General features: G+C 37.4%; 1 protein-coding gene across 1 annotated transcript; it reads left to right on the forward strand.

Annotated features, from left to right (window-relative positions):
• The first annotated feature begins 2,227 nt into the window (after nt 1-2,227).
• On the forward strand, nt 2,228-18,638 carry LOC141906939 (semaphorin-5A-like). The gene is made up of 21 exons (XM_074796436.1): nt 2,228-2,333; nt 5,146-5,290; nt 8,200-8,299; nt 8,694-8,802; nt 8,923-9,021; nt 9,251-9,464; nt 10,057-10,142; nt 10,228-10,260; nt 11,099-11,265; nt 11,338-11,476; nt 12,091-12,224; nt 12,460-12,661; nt 12,773-12,849; nt 13,019-13,155; nt 13,232-13,387; nt 13,763-13,933; nt 14,040-14,228; nt 14,777-14,971; nt 15,733-15,921; nt 15,993-16,298; nt 16,912-18,638. The coding sequence occupies exons 2-21, from the start codon at nt 5,188-5,190 to the stop codon at nt 17,301-17,303; spliced, it is 3,198 nt and encodes a 1,065-aa protein (XP_074652537.1). The 5' UTR covers nt 2,228-2,333; nt 5,146-5,187; the 3' UTR covers nt 17,304-18,638.
• The last annotated feature ends 909 nt before the right edge of the window (nt 18,639-19,547 follow it).

Below are 19,547 nucleotides of genomic sequence, written 5' to 3' on the forward strand. Positions count from 1 at the left end.
CATCGACTACAATTTTCATTACCAATTTCGGGTCGGATCGTGCGCGCGCATTGTCGCCTATTATTGGATAGTAACGACTGTGGTATTTCCGATTGGAGTGGGACTGGCAGGCTATTTCAGTATACATGTCGTGTTATTTGTGATAAAAAGGACATAATTTTAAGCTGAACAAGTTTTGCGCTTCATTGGGAGACTTCATAGATCACCTTCTATTATCATTCTTCTTCAAAACAAGCCAAAATATGGCTTTATTGCGTACCGTGATAGCAGAAAATGTTGATTAGACGGCAAGCAAGGCTAACATGGGGATGTGCGTGGATGAATGTTATCAATTGAGGAATTATTTTATCACGTAAATTCAAGCGCTTATCAAAGGGAAATGAATATATAAAGAAATATACAAATCTTTTAAAGTTTTTACTATTTTCTTGAATCATTTTATGATTATGATAGACAGCCTCAGGTGCAACTCTCCACGAAAAAAGATGCAGAAAATGAAATTCTGTGAGATACAGAACACATGAGATATCGTAATTCACCACTCATCGTAGCTTCTAATAGAATTCACGCTCTAAGCCTTTATTTTCTTAGTGTTCTTCCAAAAATATACTAAGGGGATAGCTGCCACGATGAATATACTTTAAAATAATAACTTTTTTTATTTCAATTGATACCGACGCTTCGATCCGCCTTTCACAAAGGATGATGATGGTCACACAAGAATTAGGAATTGTGTCTACACAGGGTGGCTGGTCTGGGAATCTGAGATGATTCATATAACGCACACGCGCATGCAGTGGAATTATCCAGTTGTGCATTCGTTCGTTTTCCATTATGAGCTATAAACAGCTTTAGATCTTTTATTTGAAATGTATCAACAGATGATGTTGTATAATTGCACAACTGTAATAAATACCTGAGCTACTACAGACAGCCGTCAAAAAATGTTCTACCGACATCCTCTCTGTTTTAGACGCACGTATATCGACTTTATATACAAGAAGTGTGTTGGCTAAATGTAAAAATTGTTCAGCTTCATTAGTATGATATTATCTAGTATAATTAAGGGAAAGTAAATTTTTATCATGGCGATTAGAAATCGACTGATTTGAGAGATATTAAGCGGATTAGGAGGAACACTGGGGTAGCCTGTAGAGAATCCCACATCAATAACGAAGAAATTTATATAGTCCTTGACTAGAAGTATAGTTTATTCGACGTTTCGACTTCATCCCAATAGTCATCTTCAGGATTACATATTTTTCCGTAGAGAATCCCACAATCTACAGATCCCTACAGCTTATTGTGGGATCTATCCTATTTTTCCTGCTTGCGTGAATATTTCGTCTTTATTGTGAGTTTCTCTACAGATTATCCCCATAAACACGGTGTTTATCAATGGTTATCCATCTAGCCTGCTGAATCATACAGGTTAATTGTCTTTCTTGTTTTCCAGGTACTGAGAAAATTATTAATTCCTTTCGATCAGCGTTTCGTATATGATAAAAGATCCCAAGGAAGAATTGTTTTGAAATGGCCCAACGCCAAATTCACTGAGGTTTTTCCAAGAAATGTCAACGTTGAATCAAACAAATATATGAAATTGATTGACATAAAAATGAAATCAAATATATCAACAGCAACTTCAATTATTCATATAATGCCCTATCATTAACAAAAAATTGGATTCCGTGTCACTTAAAAAGAACCAACCCGATTTAACGCATTCCCGGGAACGCATTCTTAAGAAACAAATATATATCGGGCCATAATATATATTCCACAAAAAGAGAGAATCAGGATTCAAAGACAGGAACAAGAATGAACATTGAACATTGAAAAGTAAACGAAACATCGAATCATTAGTTTGAGCATTTTGTAATACATTAGACGGCCTTTTATTTGGAACATAGTGAAAAAGGTCAGAGTTCTACTATACGTAAGCTATGAGCAACAAATATTCATTGCATCACGAAAAGGAGCCCGAATTCCAATTTTCAAATGGAGGGTTGCACAAGGAAGGCCCGAAAACCGCCGTCGGGTCAGATCGTATACCATTTGCAACGAGTCCGCCGCCAGCCCTATATGACTGAATGAACACGATCTTTTGTTTGAATGCGAATAGTCACGAAAATTATACTCGGTCGATATAGACCTTTGAACACGGTAATCATTTATTTCAGGTAGTAGGCCTTCTCTGTTTTGTGTTATGACCTTTCTCTTTAGAGAACCTGTCTTATAAGCTCTCATGTGTACGCTTTACTGACAACACGTAACGATTCAACGCAGTACTGTGTTAGGATCGGAAAAGCTAGGACATCGTAAACATAATTGTAAGTAATCGTATTCATATTTTCAATCGAATAACAAAATCAATAGCAGAACGATCGGGATGGTGTCAGCTTCTAATTCTTCAAAAAGTAAACCGTTCTGTATTCTTTCGTAAAGTGAATCCTATAATGCTCTGCTATATATCTTTTTGAGAAAACGGAATTTAAGAATTCCAGCGGTAATCTTGTTATCAATTTCATGAATAAAGTTTTTCGCTAATCGAAGAACGTATGCCGCAGAAAGCTGAATTATATAGAGAAAGAATTGTTTCTTAATCTTAAGACAACCCGTATTCTAGGCCCTATGCGTGTTGTTAATGAGTTAAGTTGATTCTGCCGGATGCTACATAAGACATGAATTCCGGCTGCATATTAAGTAGTTTGATGGAATAGAACTCCGCTTGAGGTCAACATTATGTAGGATTTAATACGTAGCCTTATCGGTGCTTCTTTAAAATGGCTCAAAACCATTATAGTAAAACCGCACGTTAGTCGGATCGGCGAAAGTCGGATAATGGTTTATTTCGGATGAATGGTCCGACCTCTGTCCTTGGCTTGAATCGACGATACATGTGAACAGTCGTTATTCTAGTGATGTGGTTATTGTATTAGAATAGAAAGATAAACCGAAACCCGAAAATGTAGTTTTTTCAAATCATTTCTTGTTGAATTAATTTTTCCGTTTACAGAAACTAATTCTCAAGTCGTAGTTTTCTGAAATCCGAATTATTCTAACTCCAGCCTTTTTTCAAGTCGGTGAATTGTACTTGATCCCAAAAGAACGCAAGGTTTACCGTAACAGTATGCTAACTATATAATAAATCAAATTGCAACGTCCGATTTTATGCGACTGAAATACATGATATACCGGCGTACTATAATCAGCGTTATATTCAAACAATATATTTGACAATAGTAGGGTGTCTATTTGTCCACTTTGGTCATCATTTATTCATGTTTACTATGACAACAACTAATGCTAAGTTTAATACGTAGTTTTTACCAGGATCAGCAAAAATCCATGAAGGCTATAGTCAGCGATGCAGGCAGTCCGCTATAGAAACACCCGTTAATCATCTTAAAGTGTGATTATCTGCTTCTACTTATTATTATCACGATATATTTTATTGTATCCTAATGATCCTTTTGTTTATATATGTCATGTAAAGCGCCGTGATTAACTACAATTAGTACGGCGCTCTGTAAGTAAATAAATAATGATAGTAAATGATAATAATAAAAGTATTTATAAATAAGCCTTATCGAGGTTCAACGACAATCTATGGTCCCTATGTTTGGAGACAGAACCCGACAATATATACGTTATTTTCTTTTACATGAAGGTAATCGTTAAGGAAAAACGACAACACATTTTCAAGTGTATTTAGTTGACGTAGTGTGTCTCAGTTCTTAAAGATATTTGCTGATTTTGGAGGCATCATCTTGTGGGTTGTGCAAACCTATCAGTCAGTCGTAAAGCCGTACACAAATTACTCGCATGTTGTCGGACCATTTATAGATTGGAGTCGGTATCCCCGCCATCAAGTTGTTGAAACATCACAGATGAGAGGATGATTGGATTTTGATCTGCAAACAATCATTCCGTTGAGAGCCCCATGACAAAATCGATAGAACCGAAAAAAAATCGAAATGACTGGGGGAGAGATTACACGCATGTAGGATTTTGATGTCATAATCTCAATTTAATGGATTACATACCAATTAATGATCAATCATGAGTGATTAAGAGTCAGTAAATTAATAAGCAGTCGAATTGCCGCCAATCACACAGAAGTGTATTTCGAAACACTGCAACCATTTCCCAGCGAAAAGTACAGCTTGGTAACAAAAACATGAGCAATCACAAGAATGGATTCTGATTTTTAAGACAGGGCAAGATTTATATTAGCTCAATACAAACAAATTCGATTCAATTTGAATTTTTTTTTCAAAATTTTGTCATCATCACCGAGGTAAGCTAACAGAGCATAAAATGGTCCAGAGCTTAATAAGGTCAAAAGAACCCTATCTGGGCGTGTAGATGGTGTGATATTACTAGGGTCTAACATTACGGTTTTCTTCAAGTTGTCATCCTACTGTTACAAATAGTAATATACTTAGGAATCTTGTATACCTTTTCAATTCAGGGGTATTTCGCAAAGTTCATATTTGCAAAATCATGCAACAACATCCATCTCGAACGTTTTCAATAGTTGTCCTCGTAAAACAAGTCAAGGCTACGTTGCATAAGTACCGTTTAGGAGAACGATAACAATCTTATTTTCTAATCTTCCTGGCAGTATTCCAGGGTAAAAACAGGATACCGTATTACAAATGTAGTATACGTAATACGATGGCTGGTGTACGTATACTATACACAACATTTAGATGACCAGTAGTCTTATATAGATGTGCTGCAATTGCTACTTGAAATTATCGTTAGATGATACAGGTACTTACAGATCTCAGGTTAAGGTCGCTTAGGGTCACTATGATTGGTCATCATGCATAGATGTAAATCTTATTGTGTAGATATAATATCCACTTATCTAACATTGACCTTGAGGTCTGCTAAACGCAAGTTGCTTTGTTGCGTTTGATTTTTTTTTCAAAACGATGGGCGTTATATAACAAGATTATGTGATTATCTTACGTATCACAATTACCATCTATAAAAATGATTTGAATGCAGAAATTGTTGAAATTCATTGAGTTTTATTGACAAGCGATAGTTTTGAATATCGGCTAACAATGCGCACGAGCTCGCCTCCACACACTACTGTAACTTCGAAACGTATTTTCATTATCATTTCAGTAGAACTACGAAGATGCAGCCAGAACGGGATCACTGGAAATCATGATCCGGCATTATTATATTCGTATCATTTTCACTCTCCTCATCATATGCACGATAAGCACGGCTCACGATGCCAATGATTTTAGGATAGTAGAATTTGATGGTAAGTAGTCATGGTGGTTATCTATTTCAGTATTACCAATCATTGTGATCGAACTTACTCTTAAACTTGCACGGCATTTGTGATACGAATATGTGTTCAAGTATATTGAAGTGAATAGGTAAACTTTATCTCAATTGGTCAGATTCGGATAAGACGATATTTATATATGTATACGTTAATACCTCTGAGAAAATGATTACGACTTCTAAAGATAGATGCATTCGCTGAAAAATGAGGCGGGCTGTAATATGGTTGATGAATGCGTCCCATGTCTGACATTACAATTACCAGGCATAAATAAAAGTCCTTTGAACTGCTCTCAGTTTGATACCGAGTGAACGCAGAAGCAGGAGGTCTGAACTCCTGTAATAATCAGGAATGTTATCAATTATATTGGAAACACGTATTTTTTTCAATAATGACAAACCACGCAAGGGATTCTGCTCAGAGTTTCCGTTAAAACCAAATTTTCTTCATGAACGCACCGGTCGACACAAATTGTTTCTACTCCATTGACAATATACCGGTAGTCTTTCGATTATCTCTAGAAATCTTTTTCGCTGGCCACACTTCAGATCGTGTCGAGGGTTCAGTGCCCATTTTATTATTCTCTGAGCGAAAAATATCCGTGCGTCGTGTAAAGTTTAGTTTCCTTCTATAGGTCTATCAGTAGACCTATTATCAGACTTTTATCTATATGTACGGACATTTCGTTTAGGTATTGACAATATTGGCATATATAATGCATATGCATATTATTAAAGGTCCGTACACGAGACACATAGGGCTAACTATAGTGCAATGGCTATATGATCTAATCATACTATTGTTTTGTTGTTTCGTACCAATAATTACGGTAGCTAATTTGTTATTACTCGCGCTTCTCTATGGCCTATATCATAATTCATTATCACTTTCAATCGAAATACGCGTGGCCACGTCTTACTGCATGATAATGAAGCGCCAAGCTCGACGAAGAATCGTATTTTCAGCGAACTTTCAAATGTGCTACTAGGCCTACAGGTAAACTGTCATTTCGTCTTTGCAAGGCTGGAATGATTAATTCTCAGTAATGATTAGGGTACTTTTGTCATACGTTAGCCACGGTGTAAATAGACCAACACAGATTGTTCATGGAAATAGGCCTATATATACACACACGTACGCACACTGTACAACTCCAAAAATCAAGTGTCAACCGAAACACTTAACCAACTCTGATGTCATTATAAAAATTGTAATTTCTAATGGTAGTGCTATACTTACATACACATTACATAATGATACTGATATACACAATATCTATTGAATTACAGTTCGATGTTTATCGCTTTCTCTGTATTCACCATTCAACATGATCCGATGAAGATATTCTAGATATTCCAGTTTTTTATTTCACTTAATTATCAATCGTGGGATTTTCGCTTTTAATTTCTTCTTATACATAACTCACTAACTTATTGATCTATCATCACGTTGTCACGTTTTTACTATAAATTCGACATTGGTCATCGTTTAATGGTTCTTCGTGGAATGGTTCGCCCGAACCATCCATAATCCGGAAAAGGTCCACCTTTTTACTGTAAAATGGTTTTAGAGCAGTATATACGTATTTTTAACGCTTTTCTACCATGTGCTAGTATATAGTTGTTTGAATGATTGAAAGATTTGGTTTTAGTTTGTAAAATTCCATATTTACATGTGTCAAAACTATATAGCCGTAGAAGGTCCATTTTGGTTAAACAAATCACCAAATGATTTTGACCGGGGATGCCTGTTGTTCAATATTAGATTCAACAAACGTAAGTCATCATGCAGTCGAGCTATCACATTTTCGTAAACATTACGAAAATAAGTGAATATTTTCTTATAACCAGCCTTGCAAGTTGTGCGTTATAGCATAATCATGGGGTTTCTTTATTTGTGTTTACTATAATAACGAATGCTACGTTAAGAACAACGTTACGAAGTTTTTATCAGGATAAGTCATAGCCTGGCCAGCTTGTTACGTGTTACGTAGCTCGCTGTGGAAATACCAGTTGTTATCTTTTGCTATTTTTGGTATACGTATATGTACGTATAGTTTTGTTCTCTTCGATCGAAAAGTTCGTTTTTAGAATAGAAAACCTTTGCATTCAAGGTTTTCATATATATCGTATCTGGTGCATGCTTAACAAAAAGAAAACTATATTTAAGTTCCTTCATGAAATCATAACCAATCCCAAATTCTATGAGATATCATAGAGGGAAATATCCGTAAAGTTGGTTTGGCCTTCGAGCAACGTGAACATGTCCAATATGGAGCAATTATATTAGTCTGAGAGAGAACTGCATTGAAGAGTTAGGTAATTATCCTGGGAAACGAACAAGTAAGTGTTGACTGAATGTGTTAAACTACATTTGTCTATAAACTTCACATTTCAAGGATACATCAGAAGTATTTCAAACCTTTTATGAACACGAAAAACTCGTGTTTTTAACGAGGGATAACATGATATTCGTATTTTTGCAACCTAATATACGTAGTAACATATATACGTACAATAAGTTAAATAAGGTTACGGAAATATGGAAAACTGAACCTCAGACACACACATCTAATGCTGACTTGACGAGATTCTTCTGAATCTTACAAGTTATATACAATTTGAAAGAATAGTGATAAACACACTGACATGTGTTGGAACGGCAGGCGACAGTTTCCAAATATGCTTAACCGGTCAGTTTTCTATCATATAGTTAGAGGGGATGAATCAATTACTCCCTAAATAAACAAAATATCAAATAGTTCTAGTTGGTTAAAGATGCAAGTATATTAAAGCAAAATAGCTTTGCTATAGAATTGACCGGCGATCTGAAATTTGAAAACAATCTTATCAGTTACGTTGTGATTGTCCTCGTGATTTCAGATCGTTTCAATGACGTGACGCGCTTCTCACTTAACCACATTGATGGATACGTTCCACTTTCATTCGACATTCCCGGATCACAGATCATCGTAGGAGCAAGGTACATTAGATATCCGATTTCCCTTCGCATCGTATCTATAACGCATATATAATGATTGCTTACCCGAATTTGCTACATTATCTAAGAATGCATTCAAACTGAATTTATGAGACAACTTGAGGAGCCGAGTGATCGTAGCGGTCGATCACAGCTCATGGGTTCTAATCGTTGAGGCGCCAGAGTTCTACTCTAGCTTCTCTCCTATCAATAAGGGAAACAGCAAATCGTCACGATCAGCGGATTGGATAGAAAAGATAGAATTAACGAATGTAAAAGCAGATGCATCCATCATAACCATTGTAATTTAAAGAAAAGTGATTACTGCATCGCAAGATGAGAAATTGCTCGAATGGTTCGTATCCACCAGAGTTCAATTCATATTTACATATTTCAGAAATTATATAGTGCGCTTATCAATCGATTCATTGAAACCGCTTCAAGTCACAAACTGGCCGGCAGACGATGGTACGATTGAATATTGCATTAACAGAGGTCAAGATAAGGTAATAGAAATTACGTATTACGGCTGGAAGGATTAACGCTCCATCCCCTATCCTAATGTTATGATGCCACATGTACGCGCGTAACTGCCTTCACATCTCCAACCTAATCTTTTATTCTAGGATAAATGCCAGAACTATATTCGGACCCTAATAGTTCGAGAAAATAGAGTATTTACATGTGGGACTTTTGCATTCTCACCGACGTGCACATGGAGAATGGTACATATAATACATTTTTATTTTTCATCACTGTAATAAAGTTTATCAAATAAATTGGGAATTCAAAATGTTATGAAGACCGTCAACCGGGAAAATTTAACTTGTATTAAATCATCCATGTGTTTAATAGGCCTATTGATATTACGAATATTGGCTTTTTTCACCGACGAGAGCTTCCTTACCTTCAAATTTTTGACAAATATATAATTTATGGTTATACATTATTCAGATTTCAGATTTAGGAACAGTTCTGGAGGAAACTAAAGGTCAAGGAAAGTGCCCTCTAAACCCTTCGCATAACATAACTGTACTGATGACCGACGAGGGAAACCTTTACAGTGCAACCTACACAGATTTTACTGCCCGGGATCCCGCGATATATAGAACCATGGGACCCTCGAAACCACTACGAACAATGCAATACAATACGAAATGGCTTAATGGTGAGAATTATGTAGGTCTTATACCTACTTATTCCTTGATATAACTTACTCATGAGACTACGTGTACATATATCCAACTTTGAGAAAAAGAAAAGAAAAACCAGAAGAAGATGATTTTTTCATCTCTATTATTGCGAAATGTTCTTAATGCTTCAGAGCGAGTGTAGGTAAAAATCCCCATGGTAAAAATCCCATTTGATTTATCTAACATTTTTAATAAACACAATTTCTTATGTTTAAAAAAACTTACATAGATAGATTCAAAATTTCTTTACACTACTTCATTAACTTCAGATGACAGAAATTATGCCCATTACATGTACAATACGAACACCGAAGTTCAATTTCAGTATATTGTTCAGGCACAATTCCTATTCTAGGGGCACGATTGATCGGTTGATTGAATTCGGTAATTTAAATCATTACAAAATTTCATATTATGACATTATTCTGTGACTTTTAGCAAGCAATATGCAGTGCAAGCTACATTCGCTAGGATTTTTTCTACCGGGAGGATAATTACGGTACCTGTTAGCATATACACATGCACTTCAAAACTTTTTTTCATAAACCATTCATTGATATTTTCTAGAACCAAATTTTGTATCGGCTCATGAAATCGGTGATTATATCTATATATTCTTCCAAGAGGTAGCCCTTGAACAAACGTGCGAAAAGGTTAGTATCATATGGTGCTCCACATTTCGCATTGTGTATCGTGTTGCACTTATAATTTCAAAAGCTTAATCTCTTCTTGTTGTAGAAAGTGTATTCTCGAGTAGCAAGAGTTTGTAAGGTAGGTATACCGTCGTGGTTAAGTATATGTTCGTCACGCGAAGGGCCTCAAATTTGCTTTGCTGGAATTAAGAAAAAACTTTTAATCCCCTAAAGATGCATTTGGTTTGCACTTATAAGCTGCGATCGCCCAAGAACTTTTGAGCTATGCCCAGTTAAGGCCCTGAACATGTATATCCAATGGGAACGTGGATGTTTGGCCCGGGACAATTTGGCATCAAAACATTGGACCAGACCCAAGCCAAATTTTCATGGGTCAAATCATTGCGCTTGAATTGCACTGGTTCCGTAAGTGACTCACTTCACTTTTGTAAGCATTATTTGTATCGCGTGGTTTGCGTGTGGACGAGTTCAATTCACTCATCTTCACCCGTCAAGGGATTCGAACCCACTACGCTAAAGCTGTTCCCCGAACCCCTTGACCTCACGAGTCGTTGGAGTCGTTACTAGCCGACCACAATCCAGTCGTACCAATCACAGCGCTTGTAACAAACGACGTTGGGCTTCTGTTGGCTTTCCTGTTAAATGGACCAATCAGCGAACGTTTTACCGCACAAGGAAGTATTTCGCAAATCGATGTATGACGTCATGCGCAACAGCGCCAGTAATAAAATCACGCTTCGTGAGGCCAGGGGGCTGGTGGAAGCGAGTTCGAGTTCTGGCAAGCGAGGATGAATTCTCTTGACTCGGCCCTGATCCGTGCCAATTTCCTTGGCCTGGGCCAAATCGTCTCTGTGTGATCGCGGCTATAGTGTCACGATCTCTTTCATATTGACGTTGTTAAATGATTTGATGTTATACTTCGACATTTTGACGTTAAACTTGGAATTATTTTGTAGCATGATCCTGGTGGGAATTTACTTCTCGAAAATAATTGGACGACGTACCGTAAAGGACGACTAAACTGCTCGCTTCCAGGCCGATTTCCATACAATTTTGACCATGTCCAGAGTTCATACTATTCTGAAGATAAACAGCTCATATATGTTCTTTTTACTATTGAAAGGTAAGAAAGATGTCAAAAATCAGTTATCACATTATAAACCTGCTGTCATGTAGTAACGTGGAATTGTTTCAGGAATGGTTTGCTAGGTGGAGCTGTGTGCGTTTACAACATGACTAGTTTAGATGCTACATTTAGCGGTCCATTTAAGTATCCCGGAGCACCAGGAATGCCGTGGCAAAGACACCGCAATAGTCATCCAGAGGGAGCCCAGGTCAGTGTTAAGACCAAGTGTTTTGTTGCCCTGCGCGTTAGACGTGATGTTCGTATGGCCCGACCAAAAACGTCGGACTAGGCCCGAGCCAAATTTTAGCACCAGACAAATGATTGCGTTTGAATTGCAACTGGCACCGGAAATGACTCACTTCACTTTGTTTGGGCATTGTTTAGTATCGAGTGATTGGTTTGCGTGTGACCGCGCTCTCTAATTAGGCACGGGCTATTAAGCGGGCTTGTTGCAAGGTTTGATGTAATTAATGTTTCGACTGATCTCACCACTGTCCCCGCGCGGTATAGCCAATAAGCCACAGCCGATGATGTACCAGCACAATAGAACTAGAGGGCCAAAAATCGAAGTAATAAGAATAAACTCTTAATTAATAACAACTTTATTTTAAATTACATTGCATAAACGCAATGCATTGAAATTTTACCACGTTCGGTGGAATTGTTAGTGGTCGACGACAATATGGACTTCGCTAACGCGAAAATTGTTCAGTATTAACGTTTGTATGCTTGGCAGGTATTATTATCCTATAAGGTAAAACGTTTCTCGCGTATCTGATAAATTTCAGGTGTACCGTAAAACACGACTAATTTCGATTTCAGTGTGAAGCACGGCGTGTCCTGAATCGCTCTTTGCAAATGCAGCACATGTTGATTAACGCACAAAAGTACCAAATGATGAATGAAGCTATTCAACCTACAAATCAGAGACCTGAACTCGTCATGGAACATGACAGGTAATAGATACATATCATATCGAGGAACGAGATCAAACCGAAGTTTTTGGTAGATACAAAAAAATATCATAGACAAGATTTATACGACATGATGATTTCACAATTGTTAACAAATGAATGATTATCATAGGATAACAAAAACATTCGTTTAAGCGGAAATGGTTGAACATTCTGTGCCATCAGGATGGGCATTGGAAACTATTTAAAATACAATCACTTTATTAATTGTTTTTAGATATAGCAAAATCGTCGTTGATCACGTACATGCTAAACACCATCAGGTCGTTACTGTACTCTTCGCTGCTAGTCTCGGCGGAACAATCCGGAAGTATGTTAAATATCTCGACGAAGAGCAATTCTGTCTTGCTGAAGAAATCAATCTCACTCCTGATTATAAACCAAAAGTCATAACAAATATGATCATTTCCAAAGAAAAGGTAAGGATATGAGTGGATACAGTGATAAGAAATAATTTGTTTATATAAGATAAGTGTTGAATTAATCAGATGGCCTAATTGAAATCTATCTACACCCATACGATATTACAGGGAATGTTGTATGTTACTACCAATGATGAGGTGATGAAAGTACCAGTTCAACGCTGCCACAGGTGGAATACCAGAATGTACGATTTTTATTATGATAATGCGAGGACGAATTTTGAGATCTGTTAAACTTACTTGCGTTTTTAAAGTATCGTCGGATTATTAGTTAAAACTGATCCATAATCCGGCCTCTGATATTCATTACAAAATTTTCTGGAATCAATTATTGTATTCATTTGTTGTATTCAGTGCGTGCGAAAAGGCAATGGATCCATACTGTGGATGGGATAATGTAAATAGGATATGTACACCACCGCCTAATGGACATACAGATTTACACTATTGGCATCAACCTATCTTACAATGCCCAACGCTGGACGAAGTTGGTACGTAGTAATATTTGTAATACAATGAGCTTGTTAATGATGATTGACTTAAATCTATTTCATTAAATTTGTCTAGTTCATGGTGGATGGGGACATTGGGCCCACTGGAATATTTGTCATCAAAAAGGCCGTAGTCAATGTTTGTGCCGTGAAAGGACTTGTTCTAGTCCCACGCCAAGAAACGGAGGAAATGACTGTCCCGGTCATAGGATAGAGGTGTCCAACTGTACAAGTAAGACTTCTAGGCCAGTAACCGTACAATTGTTTTGTATTGCAGCGGGGTAACCTCCACAGTAAGTGGAATTCACCAGAATCTGATCACCAAAATGCGATGAATTGAAAAGTACACAACTAACGTTAAATTTTCCAAGGGTTTTCAATTGTGGGACATTTCCGCCGTTCTTCGGATATTGTAAACACAGTCATCTTAAAATCATATCAAATAATTCATCAGAACTTTTAGGTTGACAAGGCCCTATATTCTGATTAAGTACTTTTTGCTTCGCCATCGCTTACCATTTGAAAAAAAGACTTCAATGAGGTGGAGGTAATTAATTCTTCAATTGACTCCCGTGTGACTATTACTGTGATTTTACTTAAATTTTAGTCGATGGTTCTTGGACCGATTGGTCATCGTGGTCAGCCTGCTCCCAAACTTGTGGTATATCACTTAGAACGAGGCAGAGAACTTGCAGCAGCCCAAAACCTGCCTTTGGCGGGAAGACATGTTTTGGAATTGCTAAAGATGAACAGCATTGTGCCCTAGCACCTTGTCCTGGTAAATACTCTTCATTGTGCCTTTACGTGAACAATTTTTATGTGTTATATATGCAATATATATGCATGTGGATATAACTTCGTGAAATGATGTTTTCATTGTATAGTACCAACACCTGCTCCAATTCCTGGAGGTTGGTCTGCCTGGTCGGAATGGAAGAAATGTAGCAAACGCTGTGGAGGTGGTATACGATCTCGCAATAGAACATGTGACATGCCTACCCCGAAACACGGAGGAAAATACTGCCCTGGAAATAATATACAATGGGAAAACTGTAATACCGAATTGTGCCCAGGTAAAAAGCATACATTATATACAAAATGAACGCGTATCTAATTAGATAAATCTAAAACGTAAATATCAACCCGATGAAAAGCAAGATAGCCCACTGTCGGCCATCGTTGTTCGCCACAATCTGCATTTTATGCACATTTGAAGTTTTCAAGGGACAAAAATTTGATCTTAACCTTTTATGCTATGTATATGTATCCCCCTACGGCCAATCATGACAAATTAGATCGCTCGGAAGAAAGATTGTGAGAACGCCTTGTGGCGTTTTATGCTAAAATGGCTATTTTCCTCTATAACATCGAAACTGGAGGTAACTTGGTATACGTTGAGAAAGGATCTTAACCAACCGCCTTTTTGATGAGTCGATTCTTACGCAATCAGAGGTCATTTAGGGGAAAAGTTGTTTGAGGGAATATATGCATGAGTTCTATATGCCTATTTATAGCCTTGATATCCGATAATTGTAATCACTGTCATATGACATCTCCAAACGTTAGAATCATAACATAGTCCCTATTTATGCCAACTAAATTTTTGAATGAATTTTTGTAGAGCATAAGAAGATCACTCCATGGACGCAATGGTTACCATATAATATCACCGCAGAAGGGACGTACCATCAACGCTTCCGATATATATGCAAGGCAAACATTCCTGAAAGTAATATGCTATACATTAGTCACCCGCGATGGGAGTCGCGCTTCTGTGCAAAGGACGTCGATAATTGCAATGATAAGATTGATGACAGTAAGTTTACACGCTTTCCGCGGCACGCGGCAATATCGAAGATGAAACACGATGGCTTGATTTTAAAACACAGGATTTTAATTACGGAAGCGTCGGGGACATCGTTTATAAAAAAAGAGAATTTTTTTCCAGTTGTATCTCAACATGAAATCGTTTACCATTGATAAAATGTTTTGCCGATATTTAGTCGAGTTATTTTCTCGATATTCTCGAATTCTAAATCTAATTCAGACTTTGTATAATCTTTTTATTGTTTATTTCCCTGACTGACGCATTGCTGATTGACTACCAATCGGGTTATTCCGACTCATGTGATAAATCTAAGGCTGTTGTAACTCCTTAAGTGTATATGTTTTGTTGATAGTTTCCGTAGGTTTTGCTTCACCCATCTACAGTTTAAGCTAAAAATGATATCTTGTTTCTCCATTCTGCTGAGGTTAAAAGTTGACCCAACCGGACGTCTATCTATTACATTTATCTACATTTCTTTTTTTAAAGATAATATCAAGCTTACCTGGCAGTTATAGAAATAAACTATAATTACGAATATTAGTTTCAGTTTACAAAATGACCCGACCGATTAGGAGAAACAAGGTGTCATTGGATTTCAGCCTTACACTGATATATACGGAAAATAGGTGCAATACGCTCTCATAACACATAATCTTATAGAAGTTCAATAAATCTATCAACGAACATCAATAATGTTAAATTCTGGCATTTTGCAGTGGTTGCGAATTTTGAAATGGTTTTTTTTCCAGCAAAACAAGCAGTTAATATTGATGGAAAATGGTCAGCTTGGTCGGTATGGACACCTTGTAACGTGATGTGTGGTGGTGGACTTATGTTTAGGGAACGTAGGTGCGCGAATCCCGAACCCAGTGGCAATGGAAAAGATTGTGATGGTGCAAACGCCCAATCAAAAGTTTGTAATACGCATTCCTGTCAAGGTAAATTGTGAGCATTATGCTATTCGATATTATGGCACATAACACAAGTACATGTCACCGCCCATTTCCAGGTGTGTGGTCATGTTGGTCAGAGATGAGTTCATGTTCAGCGTCATGTGGAAGAGGTGTTCGATACAGAAGGAGACAATGTCTTGGGAGTGTATCCGGCAAACAGTTTACCTTACCTTGCATAGGAAGTGATCATAGTGAAGAGGCTTGTTTGATGCCATCCTGCAACAATTTCAATGCTGGTTGGCGCGAATGGACAGAATGGACTGCATGCGTCGATGGTCAACAACAAAGGCGTAGGCACTGCCACATACAAAATCCTATCAATAATGAATGCCTCGGTGATGGCATTCAATCAAGACAATGCGGTACGTTGTTCTTGTGGATCAAGTATAAAATATGGTAATATAGTCCCTCATTGCGGAAGCTTAAGACAAAATGAATGAGTGATTCGGTTTATAGTTCTGTATTTAAATTATAACGTCAGTAATCCCGACATTCCGACATACTGGCAATCCGACATACCCGACATTCGACATACCACGAACCAAGAACCTCTCTACAGGGGATTATTAGGAACCGAACGCCCCACGATCCCGGCATCCCTGTACAGGGGAATATTAGGAACCAAACACCCCACGATCCCAGTACCTATGTACAGGGGAATATTAGGAATCAAACGCCTCACGATCCCAGCACCTATGTACAGGAGAATATTAGGAACCAAACGCCCCATGATCCCAGCCGGTGTGTCGGGGGTGGCGGTATGTCGGGAGTTCCGGTATGTCGGGAGTGCCGGTATGTCGGGAATGTTAAGATGGCAGATCTTTGGTCAGCATTGTGCGTATCGATACGTCAGGTAAAAAGGCCATTGGACTACTTTTCCATATTTTATACTTGAGCCGTTCTTGTTTTGTCGATAGTTTACACTAAACTTCTAGTAGTTTATAGACTAATAACGAAAATGTCTCCTTATCTTAGGGGAAATCGACATTGGAATGGAAGAAGTGCAAGCCGAAGAAAAAGGCCCTTTCAAAATTTTTCATTTAGTCATCGTAGGTATTATAGCCTTTGCACTGGGTGCTATATTATCGGTTTTGTTGTATATCTATATACAAAATATGCGGGAACATGCTCTAGAAAAGAAACATAATAGACTGAACGAGAAAATTGATCGCACGCAGCACCAGAATTTGTACTCAGTGGACCCTGCTTCACAAATGGGAATGAACTTGACCAAAAAATATGTCAGTAATAATTCCCTGGCGTCCGTCCTTACAGGAACACTCCAAAAAGACAAAATGACCGTAAAAGAAGCTACTCTTCAGCGAAAAGGGTCAATGCGAACTAACCTATCACTGAATGACTTATGATGTGTTTATGTTAGTGCCAGGATAGATGACGACGGCATTAATTTGTCAGAAAGTGTATGATACAAAGCTGCGAAAAGCGTTGATATGGAAAAAGTGATGCTCTACGGAATAATATTTAGGCGTGTAGAAAATTGGCAGTATGACGTTTAAGGCAAATTTGATAGTTTGTTTAAGTGACTCACTGAAACTAATGTTACTTACGTTTTAAATGGGTTGATGGCATTTATAAAAACTTGTGTCAAATTAACAATCAGTATCTAGTACAATGTAAATATGGGGCATTAATATCATACGACCTGCCCATATCGAACACTTGTTTCATCTTGCGTGAAATGCATGAGACAAACCGTAACTCTTAGAAACATTTACAGATCTCTCTATGCAAATTTACCGGATAAACGAAGTGCCGAAGTATTGCAAATATGGAGATAAAAAATTCTTTTTCACGAGGCTCTATTGGAACAAATGATTACAGCGTACGGTGTGCCTCACGAAATCCACCTAGACATTTCATGGCGTACTTTTTTATGCCAGGCATAGGGAGTACATAAACATGTGTAGTAGGCCATATATTTTCTTTCAGCTCTAGAAAGTATAATGTTTCTTCGAGAATATATTGTGTATATAAATGTATATATGTATTTTCTAATATTCTATTTGTACGTAACTTCAGTCGACTTCCATCTTATACAGAGAATGAAATATTTGTCGAGAATATTTAAGAAATATAATGTGCTAATGCATTTGTGTGAAATCCAATAGTAATCTCCTTAGCTCGTGAACTAAAGAAACGTTAAAGTTGCGCAAATTACATTACACATTTACGTTTTTGAATGCCAATAAATCTTTTCTTAACTTTCCCGCATGGAAACAAACACTGCAGAAATAATTTTGCAGAGTATAATCAAGAGTGTGGGTATGTTTGTGTTACTGTCATACCAAAAACCACTTTGGATAGAATATTTCATATTTTCCGCAATGGCCAGGCAGTTTAAACTGACTTGCTGCAGTCGCGGTGGGGAACATGTCAAGTCCTGTCATGGGTTAATTTGAGTGTACATATTTAACGTCGAAAGCATTATTGTTGCCTTCCTTTTGAAGAATAATGATTTTTAAAGTTTTGTTATAGATATCTTGTTGATTGTTAGAATTTATGAGTTGTGTGTTTTAATCTATGGCTAGATACATTAATGCCCACATGAGGATAATTTTTCAAGCGACCATGGTCGACGATCTTGAAAAATCGCCGATACCAATCACGTTTCAAAAACCACCTGTATCATTGCCCTTATCTCGTTAATGTACTCGACAAGCCACTTCTTCGAATATGGTTGAACTTTGGTGCGCTGGGTCCCAGGTAAAAAAGTCAAAACAATCTATATCGAATAAATATATTTATTTTTTATTTGGTCTTGTTTTGATGTCTTATCGATGAAAATAGCTAGGAATATTATTTCCCGTCATGATCAAAATGTGCCGACATTGCACATGCAATGTTTTCAACAATCCTGTGTACCAGTACGAAAGAATTCATTGGCGATATCCAAGGCGAAGAAACATGATTTGAAACAGCATTTGATTTGAATACTTTGATTTGAATACTAAAGTTGTGGCCATAGAATATAAAACGTTTGTTTTGATGGGATCGTAGGAATAAGGCGCGTTCACACGACGACATTTCTTAGAACGGTCTAAATTTGAACCGGACCAAGTTTGCACATGCAAATAGTCCGTTCTATTGGTAGGGTCCATTTAAGACCGGTCTAATTTGGAGCGACCTAAAATACCGAACCCAGGCTAAATTAGACTAAATTTTTGCGTGTGTGTGTTTTCCAGAAATTGGTACCATGGCTGTTCCAAATCGTACTCAGCGGAACGAATTCAAATAAATTTTGTTACCAATTCGCGATGGGCTGAATTAGGCCCAACGTTTAGTTTGGAAGGGACTTTAATAATTTTGTTTTTGTTTAGTTTGTCGGTTGTAAGACTTACGTCCCGTTGTAATAATTTTTGCCACTATCATGATTCTATGCATATACGGCTCAGTATAAACAGGTCAACGTTAAGAACAAAATATGAGGTTGGTTATGCGGATGTTAACTAAGTTCAACGTTTAAAGTTGTCTTTCAAGCTGGCCGATAAAAACAGATTAGTCATTACGAACGAATTGAATGATTGAATGACCGGCGAATAAAGGCAAAATCTATCGCAGCGCTCGCTACTTTAATAGGCCTGTCATTGACC

This window comes from Tubulanus polymorphus, chromosome 6 (genome assembly GCF_964204645.1).
Source record: "Tubulanus polymorphus chromosome 6, tnTubPoly1.2, whole genome shotgun sequence".
Lineage (NCBI taxonomy): Eukaryota > Metazoa > Nemertea > Palaeonemertea > Tubulaniformes > Tubulanidae > Tubulanus > Tubulanus polymorphus.